Source organism: Glycine soja, chromosome 10 (genome assembly GCF_004193775.1).
Source record: "Glycine soja cultivar W05 chromosome 10, ASM419377v2, whole genome shotgun sequence".
NCBI classification, from domain to species: domain Eukaryota; kingdom Viridiplantae; phylum Streptophyta; class Magnoliopsida; order Fabales; family Fabaceae; genus Glycine; species Glycine soja.
Window position 1 is genome coordinate 36988611 of NC_041011.1, and position 19589 is coordinate 37008199.

A 19589-nucleotide genomic window follows, 5' to 3' on the forward strand; every position below is an offset into this window, starting at 1 on the left:
TCTTAGACATGATTTTGAAATTCCCAACGGTGAGGATGCTCGGAATTGGGTTATGAACCTGGTGTTTAAATTTCATGACGATCCAACGGTGAATGAGTTCGAGATTGTCGTTTTTCTGAGACAGGTTTAGTGAGCTGCGGGAAAAAGAAAGGGTTTTGAGAGGAGAAGGGGAAAAACGAAAATGAGAGGCAGAGGAGGCTGAGGAGTCAGTTTGAAAAACCTAGCATGTTGCTATTTATAGCTAGGGGCATTTACGACCTATTATTTACTCTATTTATTTATTTTTATTATTTTTACTAAAAAAAAATTTAAATTTATTTATGAAAAAATGGGATGTTACATCGATTGCCGACTAAGTAAATAAAATCAAATCACAACACTAATAACATTGATTGTGCGATTATTATTATTAATGAATTGAAGGATGACATGTCTAAGGTGTACTCAAGAGGGAAAATATTGAGTCTATGGATATTATGACATTCGTTACGGAGATTGGAACTTAGAACTTCGAACTTACAAGACAATATTAAGAATAAGAAATCAAAAGTAGAGGGAAACTTGAGTGGCCGATGGGAAGGTATCTCAGTCACATGGCCACACAAGTAGACACAAAGATAAAGACTAGTGTAGTACTGTCAATGAATGGAGAGTGGCGTGGGAAGTTGCTTTCCTCGCAACATTTGTCTTTATCCTTGGCACTATTTTTGCTAATACCCCCGCCATGAATGATGCATAAAAAATGAATTGAAAGGAAACAAAAGTTGGTACAATCCCTACTATTACCCACACCATCAATGATATGACATGCATGATGCATGTGTTACATCTGCTCTCATCCTGGCAAACTAAACAAATTAACAAAGCCAATTTTAATTGAAAAACAACAAAATCAGATATAATTAAGGAATTACATTCAAGTCTTTCCATCAGTACTCATAACATTTCATACAAACTACCAAAATCTTTCATCATTAGGCCAATTTTAAAATAAATGAATTTAGTTATGTAATTCAATTAAAACTTTTATAAAGAAGATACTTATATATAATTTATTCTCCAGCTTATTCAATTACAGAGACTATTAATGATAAAGACAATAAATCTGAAGCTCAAATTAAACATCAGGGGATTGATGAAGTTCAGTGTACTAACTTAGACCAAACAATGCTCAATGAAAGTGATAATCTGGCACATGATGACACCACTGATGAAGGATGGCAGGAGGCTGTTCCCAAAGGTCGTTCACTCACTGGCTGCAAGTCAGCTTCATCAAGGAGGCCCACATAAACCTTACTGAAACGCAAAAAAAAAAAACATTTAACAGCTTCAGATTACATAAAAAGATAAACAAAAATAAGAGTTTCTCTCACAAAACACACAATGTATCTTACCTTATGGAACCAGCTTTGTCCATACAATGTGCATACAAACATTAAACACTACAATGTTATAAACCTTACCTTATATAGGACGCAGCTTTAAGACGATGTACACCACCAACAACAACTAACGGCCTGAGACAACAAGGAAGCAGAATCGTCAAATGAATGAAGGAATATAAGACATGCAAATGAAGGGATACACAAACAAGACCTAAATGCAGCCTTACCTTTGTTGGCGGCGGCTGCAAATGGAACAAGATGCAACAGAGACAATGGTCTTTGTCGGAGACGATGGTCTGTGTACCTAGCTAGGGCGCCAATTTGAGAGTAATTGTGTCGTAATTTCGAGCAAAGAAGTGATAGGGCACGCCAAAGTAAGAGAAAGTAACAAGCACGTGCCGACCATGTGATACCATTTCGGATACAACGACGGGTCTTAGCAAAGACCGTCTTTGAATGACAACAACATTGAACATCAGGGGTCCACCACGTGTCACTACAAAACATACAAAGACGACTCTTTGAATAAGACCGTCTTTGTATTTTAATGCCTTAAATCACATGGTCTCCACGTGAAACCACCAACAATACGAAGACGGGTCTTGGGCAAGACCGCCTTTGTATCTAAATGACGAAGATGATGACATGTTTCTACCTTAACAATACAAAGCCGGGTATCTGGATAAGACCATCTTTGTATTTTAACGCCTCAAATCACGTGGCCTCCACGTGAAACCACCAACAATACGAAGACGGGTCTTGGGGCAAGATCGCCTTTGTATCTAAATGACGAAGATGATGACATGTTTCTACCTTAACAATACAAAGACGGGTATCTGGATAAGACCGTCTTGGTATTTTAACGCCTCAAATCACGTGGCCTACACGTGAAACCACCAACAATACAAAGATGGGTGTCTGGATAAGACCGTCTTTGTATTTTAACGCCTCAAATCACGTGGCCTACACGTGAAACCACCAACAATACAAAGACGGGTATCTGGATAAGACCGTCTTTGTATTTTAAATCCTCAAATCACATGGCTGCCACGTGAAAGTACTAACAAAAACAAAGATGGTCTCACCACACCACCATCTTTGTATACTCGTCGGCCCACTCACGTGTTTGGCATGTGTTACCATTAACGATACAAAGATGGTTTTTTCCACAAAACCGTCTTTGTAAGTTAGCCACGTAAATACAAATTGTCACAACGACTGCATGTCTACGATGGGTAGCGACAAATGACGTCGTTCTCATGCCCTTAATTACGAACATGCCACCAGTTCACCTTCTACGATGGTTGTATGAAACCGTCGTCGAATCCCTGATGTCGAAAGTTGTTTTTGTAGTAGTGCCTAAGTTTATTTTGATCCAAAACTAGTTCATTTGGTGACCCAAAAAGCTCAGATTTTGATGAGGGATGAATAATTTCAATGTGAGACTAGTTTCTACAATCCTATTTTTAGGTGTATGAAATATTTTTTGAGTATTTTAAAAAGTATCTTATTTAAATTCACCCTTGAAAACCACCTATATTCTAACCGTTTTTGGCTTGAAACTTGAAATGGATGTCATTTTCAAACTATTTGAGCTTTTCAAGTGAAACCAAAGCCCACAACTTTGTTTTGATACCTTCTAAATATATATGTTTTGAGTTTCCCAAAATGTTTGACCTTTGTACGACAAATTTGGAGGAAAAATCCATTTTCTAGAAACTTATTCACTTAAGACAAAATTTGGGCCATGTTTTGTTGAAAACTTCTTCACTCAAAGAAAACATACATCAAAAGTGTATATTGAATCTCTAAAAGAAGCAATGACACATACAATTTAAGTTGAACTCAATGCAAAATTTGATCAAACAGTTGGTGTGCTAACAAATGAGTAACCATTAAAATTTAGAACCAACAAAGATCCTGAATGCCCAAATGGAAGTTGTTGCTATGTCAGGATCCATGTAACACCCTTCTACCCCAAGATGCATGCACTTGTAAAAAATACGTTCGTAGCAGAATTTAATTAAAAAAAACACTTATTTCGCGGTAAAAGTATTACATGTTGAATATTTTTAAACTTAAAGAAAACACATTTTAAATAAATTTTATTTCGCGGTAAACGTATTACATGTCAAATGATTTTACACTTATTTCGCAATAAATAATGTAACTCCATGTTAAACAAATCTTGGCCCTCCAAAGACCATACAAACCATTTTAAATAAAATATGGTGAAAAACTACTTATTAATTTAATCCTTAGATAAATAAATAAAATTTGTGTTCTAATGTTACATTGTTTCAGAGCATCCATAACCCTAAAATTAATAGTAATAGAAAGTGGAGACCTAAACCTCTCATGTAGTATCATCATAACCTTACAGAGACTTACCTGCAAGGGTGACATTCAGCCCAAACACAAACAAGACAAACAAACGAGGAGTGAGGTACATCTCACAATAAATTTAAAACATTAAGGAAGTCATATAGATATAAAATACATTTATAAACAATTGTGTTTAACAACACAAGAATGCCCCATCCAAATCAAACATTCCATACACAAATTCACACACGAAATGCGGTGAAAATTAATTAGACCCATAGACTCGTATACATGTGGTGCCATTTTGGAAAACACTGTGAGTGTAGCCCGAGAGTCTATGTAGTCAATGAATTGTCACACAATTGACAACCCCACACTATCACTCTCACGAGATGACACTATTGGCAGTGCATTAGGGTGTTTCGGCCTTGCAAAGATACTCCAACACATGTGATCAACAAGATCTTAAAGGAAATTCCAAACCGTTGCACCCCCAAGGTCAGAGTCATACGTCATCTCATTCATGACCTCCCCAATTAGTTTCATAAACTTCCTTTACTTCAAAACGCATATGCACAACATGATGCATGGTTCACAAACAATATTCACATTATTTATTTTCAAATTTCCTTAGACTTCTTATCCCACGGGGATAGGTTCTCTTAACATTTTTTATAACACATACGCATACCATGACATATTACTTTCACATATACTTGTGGACATCATGCATTTAGTCACAATATCAGTCATGGACACATTCACTCATTTACAAAACAATATCATTACATCATTTCATTCGTCGAATCATAAGTATAAACATCATGCATCACAGTATCACTCATTATGATATCAATATTACACACTCATTTTTCCTCCTATGTCATTATGACCTTCATTGAGTATAATAGTCATGGCTAAAGTTGTACTAGACCTATTAAGTTGGTTCTTATCTCTTTAGAAAGACAAGACAATTATCTACAACTTCTATGTTAACCTCAAAATCTCTTTCAATAGTTTAGAAACCTAAAATTATGAAGTATAGAAATTGATAGGATAATTCGGATAGCTTAACCTTTACTCACTTAAATTGCAATATCTGGAGTTATATAAATCCTTTTTGAGTGAAATCAAATCCCTTAACTAGATAACATCCAGGGATACAACTCTTATGAAGAATCCAAAGTCTTATTATATCATTTAAGTCCACATTTTGGTGCTCTAATTTAACATTTTCTATAAGAAAATCAGCATGTGTACCCAACATCAATTATCAAATTCAATTTCAAGAACATAAAAAAAAAAACAACAATCAAATTCACCCAAATCATAACAAAAAAAAGTGATTCAAGGTATTCACAACCCATCCAAGGAAAATGAACTTTCTATAATCATAAACCTAAGATTATACAATTTACTCGTGGCTCATTACCACTCATACAACAAAAGAAAAAGAGAGAACTCACTCCCCCTAACCTCAAGTGAATCAATTTTTCAACAAGGAAAATGACGACAATATCATCAATATTTCCAAGAACACATTGATCCAATGGCTTCATCCACCATGATCTCCATGATAACTCTTACTATGGCAAAAACTTGGTTGTGATCTAAAGTACAATCTCAAGCCGTCTAAATTCTCTGAGTTTGAAAACTCAAAGGAAAATATAAAAATATTGAATGAGGGATTTCACACCTAACACTAAGCCCACTTAATTTTTTAGTACATATAAGGCTTGTTGCTCTCCTTTATATATAGGAAAAGAAAGGGGTTCATGTGGTTATTTTGTCCAATGTGAGACTTAGAACATTTTTCATGATCAAGTGACCTACTTTGGAGCTAATTTTCTCTAAGGTAGAAGCTGATTTTGGTTTCTAAGGTGTATGAATGAATTTTAGCTTTTTCAGCAAGCTTTCCAACGATACAAAAAACACCTCAAACAGATAACTATAACTCAAGATGTGACGTAGTCTATCTTGGATTGTCATTATAAAACTAACAGTAGACTTAGAAAACTTTTAAAACATTTTAATTATAAGAAGTTAGTTTAATACTCTTCTAACACCAATTATAATATAATAGAGATGAAAACAACAATAACAACAACAAAAACAACAATAATGATAAACACAAAATGCATACGTGTATAAGAATACACACTATTACAATACAAGTACATGCTTAAGACAAAACCAATAATAATAACAAATATTAACAAAAAATATAACAAAAGAGTCCTAATAAGAGTTTTCCTTATGGTATATTCCTAGGTCTCAAAACTTGGGGTGTTACAGTCTAGCTTTTGGATCTACTAGTTGTGACGACGTCGTTTTCTAGGTCAATGTGCTTTGCTTGTGGTGAAATAATCCCACTGTAGTCAATCGCTTTTTCAACGACAAACTTAATTGCCACTAGGTTAGAGTAAGCATGAAATAGAAGTTAAAATAAAACCCAAGCTTAACAACACTAACACACACAAAAACAAGAAACGAGGCAAAGAGGAAATGAAGAGAATTAAAAAACAAGTAGATGCAGGAAGTAGAGAAGAGGAAGAGGAAACAAAGACGAGTCGAACAGGAAAGGTGAGCGGAGCTGAGTAGGAGACTAATAGAGAACTCACTCATTTTTTAATTTTGTTTCTTTAAAAAATAATTTTATTTTTATTTATAATTATTAAATAATAAAAATATAATAAAAATCACCTAAGCAATTGTATTATATTTTACTGTTGAGTTGTTCAAGGATTTTTTCCAATATTAAACTTATAACATGTATCCTTATTTGTGTTATCATCTCCAACAAAATGGTCATAACAAGCTTATACTCAACAAGTGAATCCTCCTGGGCATATCCTAGTATTACAAATGTGTTTTCACTTTTCATACAAGCCTTAGCCTGGTGCTTTATGCTCCACAATAATATTGTATTATAGAATAAATCTTCAATTTCATTATTAAAGTATTACTATTTCTCTTAAATAGTCTTTAAAGTTTGGTAAAAAAAATAGTCTTTAAAGTAAAAAAAAAAAGTATTGGTAATTTTTGAAGTATTAGAAATTGTTCTAAGTAGTCTTCCAATTATAGAAAACTCTTCAATTTGGTCTATTGACATTAGTAAAATATACCAATTTAAAGATTAAATTGATGAATATTCTATACTTGGAAAAGATTATTAATATAATTTCATCACTTTAAGAATTTAGGAGAGAGAATAATACTCGAGAGACCAAATTAGTAGCTTATTTTAGCATTATAGTAATGAAAAGGAAAAATAAAAGAAATAAATGAAAAATAAATAATAGTAATAATAAAAAAAATATTTCCTTTTTTTTTGTTTCTTCGATTGAAAATATATTATTTTAAAAATCACAAATAGTAATATTATTTTTCTTCATTGTTAATTCTTTTTTACTAATATGCTATTTTTAATTGAAGTAAAAAAGAATAAAAAATTAGAAGTTCAAAAGGAATAGAAGATTTGATTGCTCGAAGAGTTTGACTTACCATTTATCCAGACTTTAGCAGGTATGCATAACTACTACAAAGATGAAAATTATAACACCATCTATCCCGACATACATATTTATATAATATCATACATGAAAATGCGGAATTAATTAAAAAAAATTTATTCAATGAACATAAAAAGAGTTCACGTGAGTAAAAGGTTCACATTCATGTTAATCATCAAATTAAAAACTTATCAAATAAGGGTATGAAAACATCTCTGGCCCAAAACAAGACTGTCCAATTTATACAAAAGGAAACAAGTTAAGCAGAGGAATAACATAAAGTAACATGTTAGAATATTATGCAAATAATATAGAAACTCATGTCCTAATGTCATATCCTATTAGAGTATTGTGTCTCAGCGTCCTCTAGCACGAGGTTCTTTAAAGCCATCCACCTAACCATCTGCCCCCATGAACACAAGGTTCGAGATCATCACAGGATACAAAACACAAGCAATACATAGGGAGTGAGTTATCCCATTCTTAAATAGGTAGAGATAAACAAAAGCGCGCACACACACACACACACACACACACACACACACACACATATATATATAAGTATAAAAGACTCAACTTAGCACAATTCACTTTATGTAACCACTCATTGCGTAACATCACTTGTCCCAATGGTTTAATCATAAAATCACATTTCACACCTTCACATTAATCATATGTTTAGAACAACACATTTTAAGTACAACACAACATCTCACACTCACACAATTCATTACCTACCATCACGTAACAAGTCATAATGATCATTACACAGATGTTATGCAATAGATACACTAAGACTCAATCTTATATGTAATGTGGTACCATGTTAGCGAAAAATTTCGTCGGGCGCCTAGGAGTACATGACAAGACATATCACACACCGGTAAGGCAAGTCGCTATCACTAGGTAAAATCATAGGAAGACCAATCAGGCTCATGCTGTTTTGCGAGAGTGCTCCAATCATGTGGGATTGACACATGTTTAAAGGAGCACTCAAATCGGGTGTATTTACCCCCAAGGCTTAGACTTCGAAGAGTCTGTCAGGGCCCCTCCCTTCTAATTCAGGTTCAACCCAGAAAACATTTTAGCACATAGACTCTATCTATGAACGGTACAAAACACATGACCCCTCAATTGTTCTCAAAATAATTTTAACTTGTCATGCCTCAAAGTGATTAAACTCGTCGGGTTCCCACAGTGGATCCCATCACAATACTCATCGCCTTTAAAGGGTCTTACAGTCGTGTGATTGTACAGTTCATAGCTCAAAACTCCATGCACACAACATCTCAATACACATGTATCTTACAATTCAACACATACTCAATTTATCACATACACCCCGTCCCAATCACAATGTTATAATCCCAAAGCAACATGTTATCACACCTCATTATTCATATACACATCATACAATATTAATATATACGTGGCACAAACACATACTTTACTTATGAACTATGCAATACAGACAACTACTCAATTTTTTTCAAAATCATTTTAACTCATCGCGCCTCAAAGTGATTCAACTCGTCGGGTTCCTACAGTGGATCCCATCACAATATTCGTCGCGCTTTAACCTGTCACCCTTAAAGAATCTTACAATTGTGTGATTACACAGTTCATAGCTTATAACCCAATACATACAATATCTCACAATTCATCAATTGATCTGTCAAACATAACAATCTCATGATTATAATCATATAGGCAGAATTATAATCATAAGTATCCCAAAATAGATCTCAATTTGATCCTCTAAGGATCCCTACACATGTTCATTCTAACATCAATTACAATAAACTCATCCTTTACCTCTAAGTGAGTTCATGTGTGTAGTTTGGCAGCGATAGAAGTGTCTCTAGTGGTTCCCTAAGATTGTTAGGGTTTCCTAGCGTTAGAGAGAAGGAGAAGGTATTGGAGCCTCAATTTCATTGTCTCCGTACGAGGGATATTTATCTCTCTATAGATATTATTTTGCAAATCCTAATGGTAAGAATGTGAGAAAATGAGTTTCTAAGGGGGTGTCCAAATTATAAGACGATCCAATGGTTAACGAGTTTGATATCGTAGTTTTACTATGACAAGTTTGAATGTATACGAGAAAAAGAGAGGATTTTGAGAAAGGAAGAAGGGAAAATGAGATTTAGAAAAAAAGATGGCGAACATATCGTAAATGGAAAAATTATCTCTATTTATAATTATGATACTCTTTTATTATTTTATAAAAAAGAACTCTATTTTGTTCTTTCATTGAATAAATAAACAATTAAAACATCCATTTATTTTCTAAAACATCATTTTACTCTATTTATTTTCTAATACTATAAAACTATTATTTTAATTAACAAAAACTCTTTTTTCTCATTTATTTAATTTCTAAAAACTGTCTTAATTTTTAAATAAAAACTGTTTTTATTAATTTGACGAAAAACATAATGTTACAAAAACAATTCTGCAATATCTCATAATTTTAACATTTGTTCCTCATGCAGCAAATCACAAGGTTGCATCATTCAAGAAGTCGCAATATTATATTTGAAGAAAACTGAAAGTTTAAATATGTTGTTTTACCCCCTAAAATATTTACTATAATTTGTTTTTAATCTCCATTATTTTTTCTATTTAATCTCTAATTTGATAAAAAAAAATTACATTTTCAATTCTTATTGTTAGCCTTTATTTATTAAATGATTATGTGATATAACGAATGATTCGTTTATTATGTCGTCAACGAAGTAAAACTAATGGGCAAGGACAGAAAACATATATTTTCATATAATTATCGACAAAAAAAAGCTTAAGTGTTAATAAAATTCGATTTTTATTTTTAATTTATAATATTTACAAGAAATGATAGTTTATCTTGTTTTTTCCTTTTAATTTATTTATCAATTTATTTTAACTTGCTACAATAAGAGATTTATTTTTATCTTATTTTTCTTCTTTGTGTCTCATTAGCCATTTTATGGGTCTTTTTTTTTAAAAAAAAAAAACTAATCATATACCAGATAAGATATCCGTTATTTTAATATTATTTTCCTTTCTTTTTCTCTTCTGCTAAACACGCGAAGAAAAGAGTTTATATTTATTTATTTATTTTCTCTCCCATCTCATCCAAAGAAATTGGAATGATGTATTATATTCTTCTAGTTCCGAAGGTTTCGATAGCCTTTTTTTTCCGAGAAAAATAAATATCTTAATTATTTACTTTCTGTTGAACTTATCTTAATTTTTTTCTTAAAGTAACGAATTGCAACCAAATTTGCTATTTTTAGTGTGCATTCAGGGTGGACTAAAGCAACAGCCATTTCCATAAACAAAGGACATAAAATAACCAAAACAAATTACAGCAATGTTTGTAAGATATTCTAGCAAAACGGATAACGCCAGCAATATGAACTGTACCAACTTGAAATGTAATGGCAATAACTTGCATATGGTTCTGGTAGCATCTCTTTGTTTAAATAAGGATGCAAAAAATAAAATCAATCAAAACATAAGAAAGTTAATTAAGACCTCAAAGAAGAAGAACAAGAAGATTGATCGGGATGGCTACTCTGGCAAATTTTCGTCCTCCGTATTCAATACCAAATCCTCCTCCAGATGCAATACCAGAACTTGCATGTTACAATTCAACAATGGATCTTTCCAACAATATCTGGAGGGGTGGTAATGTCATTGGAGAACGTGTTCCTCTTTTGTCTATTCAAATTGCCTACAGTGTCCTGCTTTCCAGTATTTTTCACCGCATCTTCAAGTCATTCCACCTGCCTCTTATGGTTTCCCAGATTCTTGTAAGTGTTCATATGTGTGTACCTTGTATTAATATTATAGTTTATTTTTAATTGAGGGCGAGCATGATGCTACCATAAAATTGTGTATTGGTGACCAATTTATTATATTTTTGAATCCGAAAACAATCTCTTTGCAGGAGTCTTCTAGTGCTACATTTTTGTTTAATTAATTAGAGCATACAAAATTGCGTTAAAAGTATAAATATGTGTTTGGTTGTGCGTCAAAATGTGGATTTTGGGAACCTAAAAGTATTTTTTTATGTGACGTGAATCTAAATCGCCTATAACATTTCTCTTTCTGCAATTTACATAACATTCTGTCTCTAACACATGGTAGCCAGATGTTATTCATGAAATGATAAGTTAAAAAATGAAAGAAAAATATTGCAAAGATTTTTGTAGTATTTTTCTTTTTCTTTTTGTGTCTCTAACTTATGTACCTATCCTTACAAAGTCATTTGTGACATTTTTTTATTTCTCCATAAAACGTCATTAGTATCATATAGGATTGTTTATTTTTACTCACAACAATTTTATTTGCTAGGAATATTTTTTTGTGAAAGGCATTATGAATGAATATATAAGTAGATAAGTGAAGCGAAAAAATTGTCAAGAGAGAAAGAGAGAATTTGTTTGCAGAGAGGTTCCTTTCCTGTGTTTCACGAATTAGTAACACAAATTTGTATCTTTCAGTATTTTCTCTTTGCTTTTATTAATTTGGCAGAAAAGATATGCTGAGGAATTTTATAGAAACTTAATTTTTATCCAACCATCCATGTGTGATTATTATTTCTGATCCGTTCAACCACTAATTTGATGCTTCTTGTGTCAATTTTCTCATAATGCAAATAGCATTCCCGTTAATTTGTTAAAAAAAATCTTTACAATGTCAGGGTATTTAATTAAAAAACACTGACATTGTAAAGATCTTCTTTATTCTATTAACCAATTACAGATTGTCATGTATAGTTGTATATCAAGACTAATGAATTTTAGAAGTAAAAGATGAGATGATTTTATTGATTTATAATGGTTGATACCAATAGTGCATGAAAATTAACCTTAGGTATGAATTTGATAAATGCAGAGTGGTGCTATTTTGAGTTCATCGTTGATGGGAAGAGTCCCTGGAATTTTTAACACGCTTTACCGTCCAGAAGGAATCCTTGCGGTTGAAACCTTTGCGAATCTTGGAGTTATGTACTATGTGTTCTTAAATGGATTGGAGATGAACTGTGACACGATTATAAGATCAAGCAAGAAGGCTATAACCATTGCTCTCGTTTGCATTCTGATTCCAATGTTGGGGGGTGCTGGTTTTCTTGCTCTAGAGCATAGGGTATCAGGAGGTTCAGCAAAGCCTACTGTTTCCACAAAAGGATATTTCTTTTGCTGTGCAATTCTTGCTGTCACAGGTTTTCCAGTCGTTGCTAGGCTCCTATCAGGGCTCAAGATCCTCTACACAAGGCTTGGCAAAGATGCCTTAACTGCAGCCATGTTAATTGATGCATATGGCTGGATTGTCTTCACAATCTTGATTCCTTATTCCCATGATCGCGGCGGAAAACCACTCCTCTCAGCAATATGCACCTTTTTGTTCATTGTGTTCTGCTTCTACGTGGTTCGTCCCATCCTGACTCTTATCATTAACCGCAAAATCAGGTTGGAGACATGGGACTCCTCAGGTTTGCTGGATGTTATGGTTGGACTTTTCATTTGTTCGTCCATCACAGATTTTCTTGGTGCACACCATGTTGTTGGGGCCTTTGTGTATGGACTCATTTTGCCTAGTGGCAAATTTGCTGATTTGATGATGGAAATCTTGGATGATGTTGTTACTGCTCTTATTGTTCCTATCTACTTTGCTAGTTTTGGCTTTAGACTACACCTTGAGGCACTTTGGGCTGTTCACAATTCGGTTTTGTTTCCTGTCCTCATGGTCTTGTTGTTAACCATCCCAAAGGTTTTAGGCTCTATGTTGGCTACTTTCTACTTTGGTATGTCTGCTAGAGATGGCTTGGGCCTTGGATTGCTCCTCAACACTAAGGGCATCATGGCTGTCATTATGCTCAGCGTTGCCTGGGACAAAAATGTACTAATACTATCAATTTCATATCATATCATATTATGTCATGTCATGTTTGTCTTTATAATTGTGTTTTTCTGTTTTCAGCTTTTGGACCCCTATGCATTCACAATTATGATGCTGGCTATACTATTCATGACTGTGTTGGTCTCTCCCCTGATCAATGTGATATACAAGCCAAAACTCCGGTTCATGCAAACACAGCAAAGAACTGTACAGAAGCTAAGGAATGATGCAGAACTTCGAGTGGCTGTTTGTGTCCACAATGCTCACCAAGCCACTGGCATGATCCATGTCCTTGAAGCCACAAATGCCACCAGAATTTCGCCTTTACAAGTCTCAGTCCTTCACCTTGTTGAACTCACTAGACATGGCACTGGCCTTCTTGTTGCCCAGATGGACAATCCAAGTAGTGTTCAAGGAGAAAGCCATTATGGATCACAGGAAGAGTTTGAGAGCATATCCAAGGCGTTTGAAGAGTTTTCAGAGGAATACAATGCAGTGAGATTTGAGACATCAAGTATTGTGTCAACGTATGAGTCAATCCATGAGGACATATACACTGTGACACAAGAAAAACGTGCAAACCTAGTTCTCCTTCCCTTCCACAAACAACTAAGCTCCGAAGGCGTGTTGGACACAACCAACAATGCATTCAGTGGCATAAACCAAAATGTGATGCAACAACCACCTTGTTCTGTTGGGATCTTTGTGAACCGGGGACTCGACTCATTGTTGAAAACAAAAATGAGCATCATTATGATCTTCATTGGAGGGCCTGACGACCGCGAAGCCTTGTCGATCGCATGGAGAATGGCAGGGCATTCATGCACAATGTTGCATGTGGTGAGGCTTCTTCTGTCAGGCACTGAGGTTGCAGAAGAAGAAAAGGCATTCCATTCTGACTCTAATGGGTTGTTATCTACAGTGATGGACAGTGTGATGCAGAAAGAGTTGGATGATGAGCAAATATTGCACTTCAGGCACAAGGGGGTGCACAATAATGACTCCATTTCTTACTCAGAAAAGGAAGTGAAAATAGAAACTGGTGAGGAGATTCCTTTGATCCTCAATGAGATAGACAAGCCTGGGTATGACTTGTACATTTTGGGACAAGGGAGTGGCAAGAACTACACAGCTTTGCAGAAGTTGTTGGAATGGTGTGACAATCCTGAACTTGGGGCCATGGGGGACATTGTAGCTTCAACCAGCTTTGGCACAAGCTCCTCACTGCTTGTTGTGCAACAATACAGCATGGAGAGAAAGCCTAAAGGATATCGCAAAAAATGCTCTAAGAGAAATGATCCTGCCATATTGTGAACAAACAATAACTTCATGTTTTTTTACCCGTAAGAATTAAATACCATATCAAAAAATTTATAGAACTTATCCCCTACTCAACCAATTGAATCAGATTCCTTGTTACAATAATAGCATGTTAATTAACATCTCATAAAAAAAATAAAAATACAAGCACTTGATAAGATACTAGAGTAGAGCAGAGAATGACGTGTATAAAGAATTCAGTATAAAAAAATAGTGCATAAAAAGCAATTCATTTTTGGAACACAGTGTTGTCTTTTATTCTGTCTTCTGAGAGGCATGTATGAAACGAGAATCAGATGATTTTTTTATTATGCTTACATTGTTATTTATTTCAGTACAAATCATGTGTATCCTTTAAAGGAGACAAATCTGGTCAGATTATATAAGACTATTTTAGATGAAAAACTTCATATCAAATATCAAATATTTATTGCAACTGCACATTTAGGAGATGAATACAAGACAACTTATTATGCTTATTATACAAACAGTTATTTTTATAAATAAAAAAATATTATATTTTTAATAAATATGCATATAATTTTTTATAAGTTATTTAAACTTAAGGTGTTGGGAAGGAAACTCGACAGCAGATTGGTTAGCGAAGAAAGGTGTTGGGAAAGCTCATCCTTTTGTTGCCAATGGACTACATGCTATATTGCTAGCTGCTGCTCAAGGCTTCATGTACACTCGTTGTAATTAGCTCTCTTTTACATTTCTGATGAATAAAAAAATATAATTAAAAAATATTAATTTTTATAATAATTATTTTAAAAATTACATTTAATAAGAATTTTAATTAATGATCATTTTAAAAATCTTTAAGCAGATAGCATGAACAATTAAATTCGTAGATTTATTTTGTTACAAAAAAAAAATCCTAAATTTGTTTAATTTTGGTGACATGTCATTTAATTTATTTTCTTTTTGACAACATTTTAGACGAATATAATTATGATTTTAATCCTTCTAGTTTTAATTGTTCTTATACTTTTAAAATTAATGAAATTGAATGTAACACTTCTTAATATGACATGTTGCCAAAAAATATGGTTTGAACCCACTACCCATGTTTCAACACCAAACACAAAATTACTAGCTGAGGGTACTATTTTTTTTTTCATGTGTTAGAGATAATAGGTATTTTTCAACTCATTAGGTTAAAGACTAATATCGTTTGTAGTGTGTAATTATTGTTGGGCTTAGAGAATTTACACATAAAGGGAATCAAATATGGATTCTCTCACTAAATAGATTATTTCGTCACATATGAATGCAAAAAAAACCTTACAGTGTCGCACCAATCCTATGAGTTTACTTAGGACATTAATTAGCTTTGTGCCAACATGTATTATAACTTAAATAATAACAAATATTTTTTAAAAAAACAACAAAAAAATATTAAGAAGCAACAAAAGTTGAACCTAACACCTTCTAAGTGGCATAAAAAAAAAATAGTAATCTAATAAAGCATATTGTATTATACTTACCAATCATCATTTTTTGGGATATCACACCGGTCATGGTCACAAATCCAACACACTTCTCAACTAATCTTTTAAATGTCTTTTGAAACTTGAGTGCGCTTTCAAGCATTATACAGGTGGAGTTTAACCTATTAGGAAGATTCAAGTGCTTCCTTAATGTAGATTCTAAACCTATTCATGCAACAAAGATACGCACAAACATATTATATAACTTCATCAATGTTAATCGAAATAAGTGAACAATTTCATACCTGTTTGTTGTTGTGTTCCCTAAGCGCATCACCTTATTCGTCCACGCGATAACAAATTTTTCCTTGTGTGGGATTATCCATGTATAATTCACATAATCAACAAACATTGGCCAAGGTGAACAAACCATTTCAAACCTTTTCAAGTACTCATCAAACTGCTGCTCCGAAGGACAATCAACAAGAGTTTCCCAGGCATTCATGACATATTCCCAAGCATTTCTTTGACCAATTAACGATTTACATTTGCCCTTCACATTCTTGTTTATGTGAAAGGTACACAACAAATTTGTACACTCAGGAAATATAGTTTTCACTGCATTCATCAATGCTAGGTCTCTCTGTCAGTGACAATAACTCCAGGGAGGACATCACGTCTTAAAAATATACCTCGGAAGCGTTCTAAAGCCCAAACCACATTATTAAGATGTTCACCCTCTAGATATGCAAAACCGGCAGAGAATGTCATCCCAGTTGGTGTCACCCCAACAAAATCGAGCAGTAGGAGTCTGTAACTGTTTGTTTTGTAGGTATTGTCTATCAAAAACACCAAATTACATGTGTTGGCTAACTTCACTGCATCAAGGTGACACCAAAAAATATCACGAACCATGTCTTCATCCTTTAATTTGTGCCAATGAATATACTGATCTCGTTCAAGAAGCTTCATTAGGTATTGCATTTCAGTATCACTTCCTCTTATGGAAGAACGATATGCACTTCTTGCATTGTATATTTGTTTGATGGTTGTACAACTATTGGCATTGCGCTCCTTCAAAGTCAGCAAAATGTTTCTTGGTTTGACCATTGACTTCATCATATCACCAATAAGTATCTTTTCAGCTTTACTTAATCGCCCGGCATATGGATGTCCAACTAATGACTTGGCCAATTCATGATTATGAATCCCACAAATCAACTTCACCGTCCAGCCTTGTCCCCTAACCACTGGCTTGCCACAAAGCTTGAAGGGACACCCACATTTCCTAGTCTCAGTATCTCTTCTAACGAATTCTTTCTTCCTACACCTATACTCGCCACTCCTTTCACACCCAATTAACATAAACGAAGTCCTTTCCTCTACTACCTGTGTTTGTGTCAGACCTTACAATCACCGTCACAAATCCATTTTCATAAGCAACGGATCGAGCCAATCGCAGAACATCCTCTCGGCTGTCAAACACCTACAAACCAATCCATATAATTTCAGCTTCCTATGGCATATTCATTTTATTAAATCACTCACAATCATGAACATTATTACTTGAGAAGTATTGAACGCATCTGAACAATCAACATGTGGTTCATTCACACCACATTCTTCTTCATTTTCATAATCCATATCCACTTCTTCATGCATTATACCTTCATACATCCACTAATCCTCGTTCATCTTAACAATAAATAAAAAATTTAAACACAAACATACAAAATGACAATACAAACAAAGTAATAAATTAAAAACAAAATTAAACTTTACAATTTCTAAAAGCAGAGTCTCTTGCGGATCAAGTTGATCCGTGTGTCTTTTGCGGATCAAGTTGATCCATAAAAGACCCACGGATCAACTTGATTCGCAAAAGACTCGAGGATCAACTTGATCCGCAACCATTAACTTGATTCGCAGCAATGAAATTTAACTGCGGATCAAGTTGATCCGTAAGAAGCCTGATTTGCCATACATCAGAACAGAACGCACCCAACACTGCATACCTCGTATGCCGCTGCCGACCACTGCAATGTCTTCACCTTCACGAAACCTAACCGTTCACCGAACCAAACCGATCGCAACGAAACGAAAGAACTACGACAAAGAAGCACTGTGCACGGAGGAGAGAAAACAACGAAAGAATACATAAATGAAGCATTGTGTCGTTTAAAAGAGGTCTGGTGCAACGCACTATTCATGGCGGCATTGTTCATCGACAAGACGGAATGCAGAGCAGCAGAGGAAGGGGTAGTTTAGGCATTTACAAAATTTGCTTGGTGCACCTAGTAAGTCCCTATATAAATTCATCCTATACTATCTAAACCTTTCTAAATTGCTTGTTTTTAACTTCTAAAAAGTATATTGTCCATTTCTTGTGAATTTTTTTTATGATCTCCATGTCTGATGTTATTCCATCACCAAACAACTACAAAATATAAAAAATACAAATTAGTTACCTACATCTAAAATTATTAAAAAGTCAAATAAACTAATAGTTGAAACTTGTGATAGACAAGGGGGCCATGCCATGACCCTTCCAAAAGTGTTAAATGTTTTTTTTTGGTAGTGGGTTTTAAAAATTATAAAAAAATACTATGGCGAAAGGGTGAAGATTAAACCCACCTTTTCCCTTGAAAATTCATTCACTACTAAAAAAACTACATTCTACGACAACAAAACTACGACGATTCTCAAAAATCGTCTTAAAATGTCTTTGCGGTGATAATTTTGTAATATGGACAACTTCGATGACAACTATTTTGTAGAGATTGTCTTAGAAAGTAACATCAACGACGGTTAATTATATAACCGTCATGGAATACTTTTGAAATTATTTAAAAGCTAGAAGCAAATTGAATCCCTCTATCTATCTCTCTCTCACACAAACTCATCTTCAAAACTCGAAACAACGCCACATTCCTCAACACCATCATTATCATATCTTTCCACAACACCATCACCTTTCAAAATGGCCACTACTTTCTCAAACCACTGATCGAAAACCGCATCCACATCTCTGCCATCAACTTCCCTTTTGAACAGGGGAACGACTTCCGCCGCATTGAGCTCTTCATGTTGGACTTCATGTGTGAGGCTTTGTTGCTTTGGAGCGTGTGGCCGGAGCTAAGGATGGAGGTTTTGATGAGCGTAGTGTTCTTCTTCGGGTGCTGGAAGCCAAGGACGGTGCTGTTGTTGACATCGATGAGGTTGGCGATGAAGGTGGGGTTGTAGGCGAAGAGGATCTTCTTGTTAGGATTCATGGCGGAGACGATGATATCAAAGCGGGAGTTCAGGGTGTTGGAGGACGAGGTGAGGTTCAGGTAAGAGAGTTTCAGGGACGTGACGATGAAGGTGGGGTGGTGGGGGCGATAGGGGTCCCTATTGTGTGGTCCATCAGGTCCCTCAGGGAGACCTCCAAGATCGACAGGAAGGCGGGGAGGAACCTAGCCAAGTTGACCCTCTTCATGCAATTCTACATTATTGTCACTGGGTACTTGTACTTCACCCACATTGTGGTCTTTGCGTTGAAGACCATTGCCACTTACAAATACCAATGGGTTAGTAATCTCACTGAGGAGGTTGCTAGTCTCGCGTTTTATGTTGTCATGTTCTATATGTTTAGGCATGTGGAAAAGAATGGGTACTTTGTGCTTGACGAGAAGGAAGAAGAGGTCGTCGAGATTGCAGTTAGGGATGAAGAATTTGAGCTTTAA

The 19589-nt window shown here is 34.6% G+C and overlaps 2 protein-coding genes across 2 annotated transcripts; both read left to right on the forward strand.

The window, feature by feature from the left end:
• Positions 1–10773: 10773 nt before the first annotated feature.
• LOC114371718 (cation/H(+) antiporter 15-like) lies at positions 10774–14425 on the forward strand. Its single transcript, XM_028329074.1, has 3 exons — positions 10774–11019; positions 12107–13111; positions 13193–14425. The coding sequence occupies exons 1-3, from the start codon at positions 10774–10776 to the stop codon at positions 14423–14425; spliced, it is 2484 nt and encodes an 827-aa protein (XP_028184875.1).
• Positions 14426–18072: 3647 nt separating this feature from the next.
• Positions 18073–19589, forward strand: LOC114371720. The gene is made up of 2 exons (XM_028329075.1): positions 18073–18123; positions 18987–19589. Exons 1-2 carry the CDS (start codon positions 18073–18075, stop codon positions 19587–19589), a joined length of 654 nt encoding a protein of 217 aa, XP_028184876.1.

Excerpts from the sequence above, each read along its gene's own strand:
- LOC114371718 (XM_028329074.1), top strand. The coding sequence starts at position 10,774 with ATGGCTACTCTGGCAAATTTTCGTCCTCCGTATTCAATACCAAATCCT. Across the intron at positions 11,020-12,106 it reads TTATGGTTTCCCAGATTCTT|AGTGGTGCTATTTTGAGTTC; the intron begins GTAAGTGTTCAT and ends TGATAAATGCAG. Across the intron at positions 13,112-13,192 it reads GCGTTGCCTGGGACAAAAAT|CTTTTGGACCCCTATGCATT; the intron begins GTACTAATACTA and ends TTCTGTTTTCAG.
- LOC114371720 (XM_028329075.1), top strand. The coding sequence starts at position 18,073 with ATGGCGGCATTGTTCATCGACAAGACGGAATGCAGAGCAGCAGAGGAA. Across the intron at positions 18,124-18,986 it reads GCAGAGCAGCAGAGGAAGGG|CGTGTGGCCGGAGCTAAGGA; the intron begins GTAGTTTAGGCA and ends GTTGCTTTGGAG.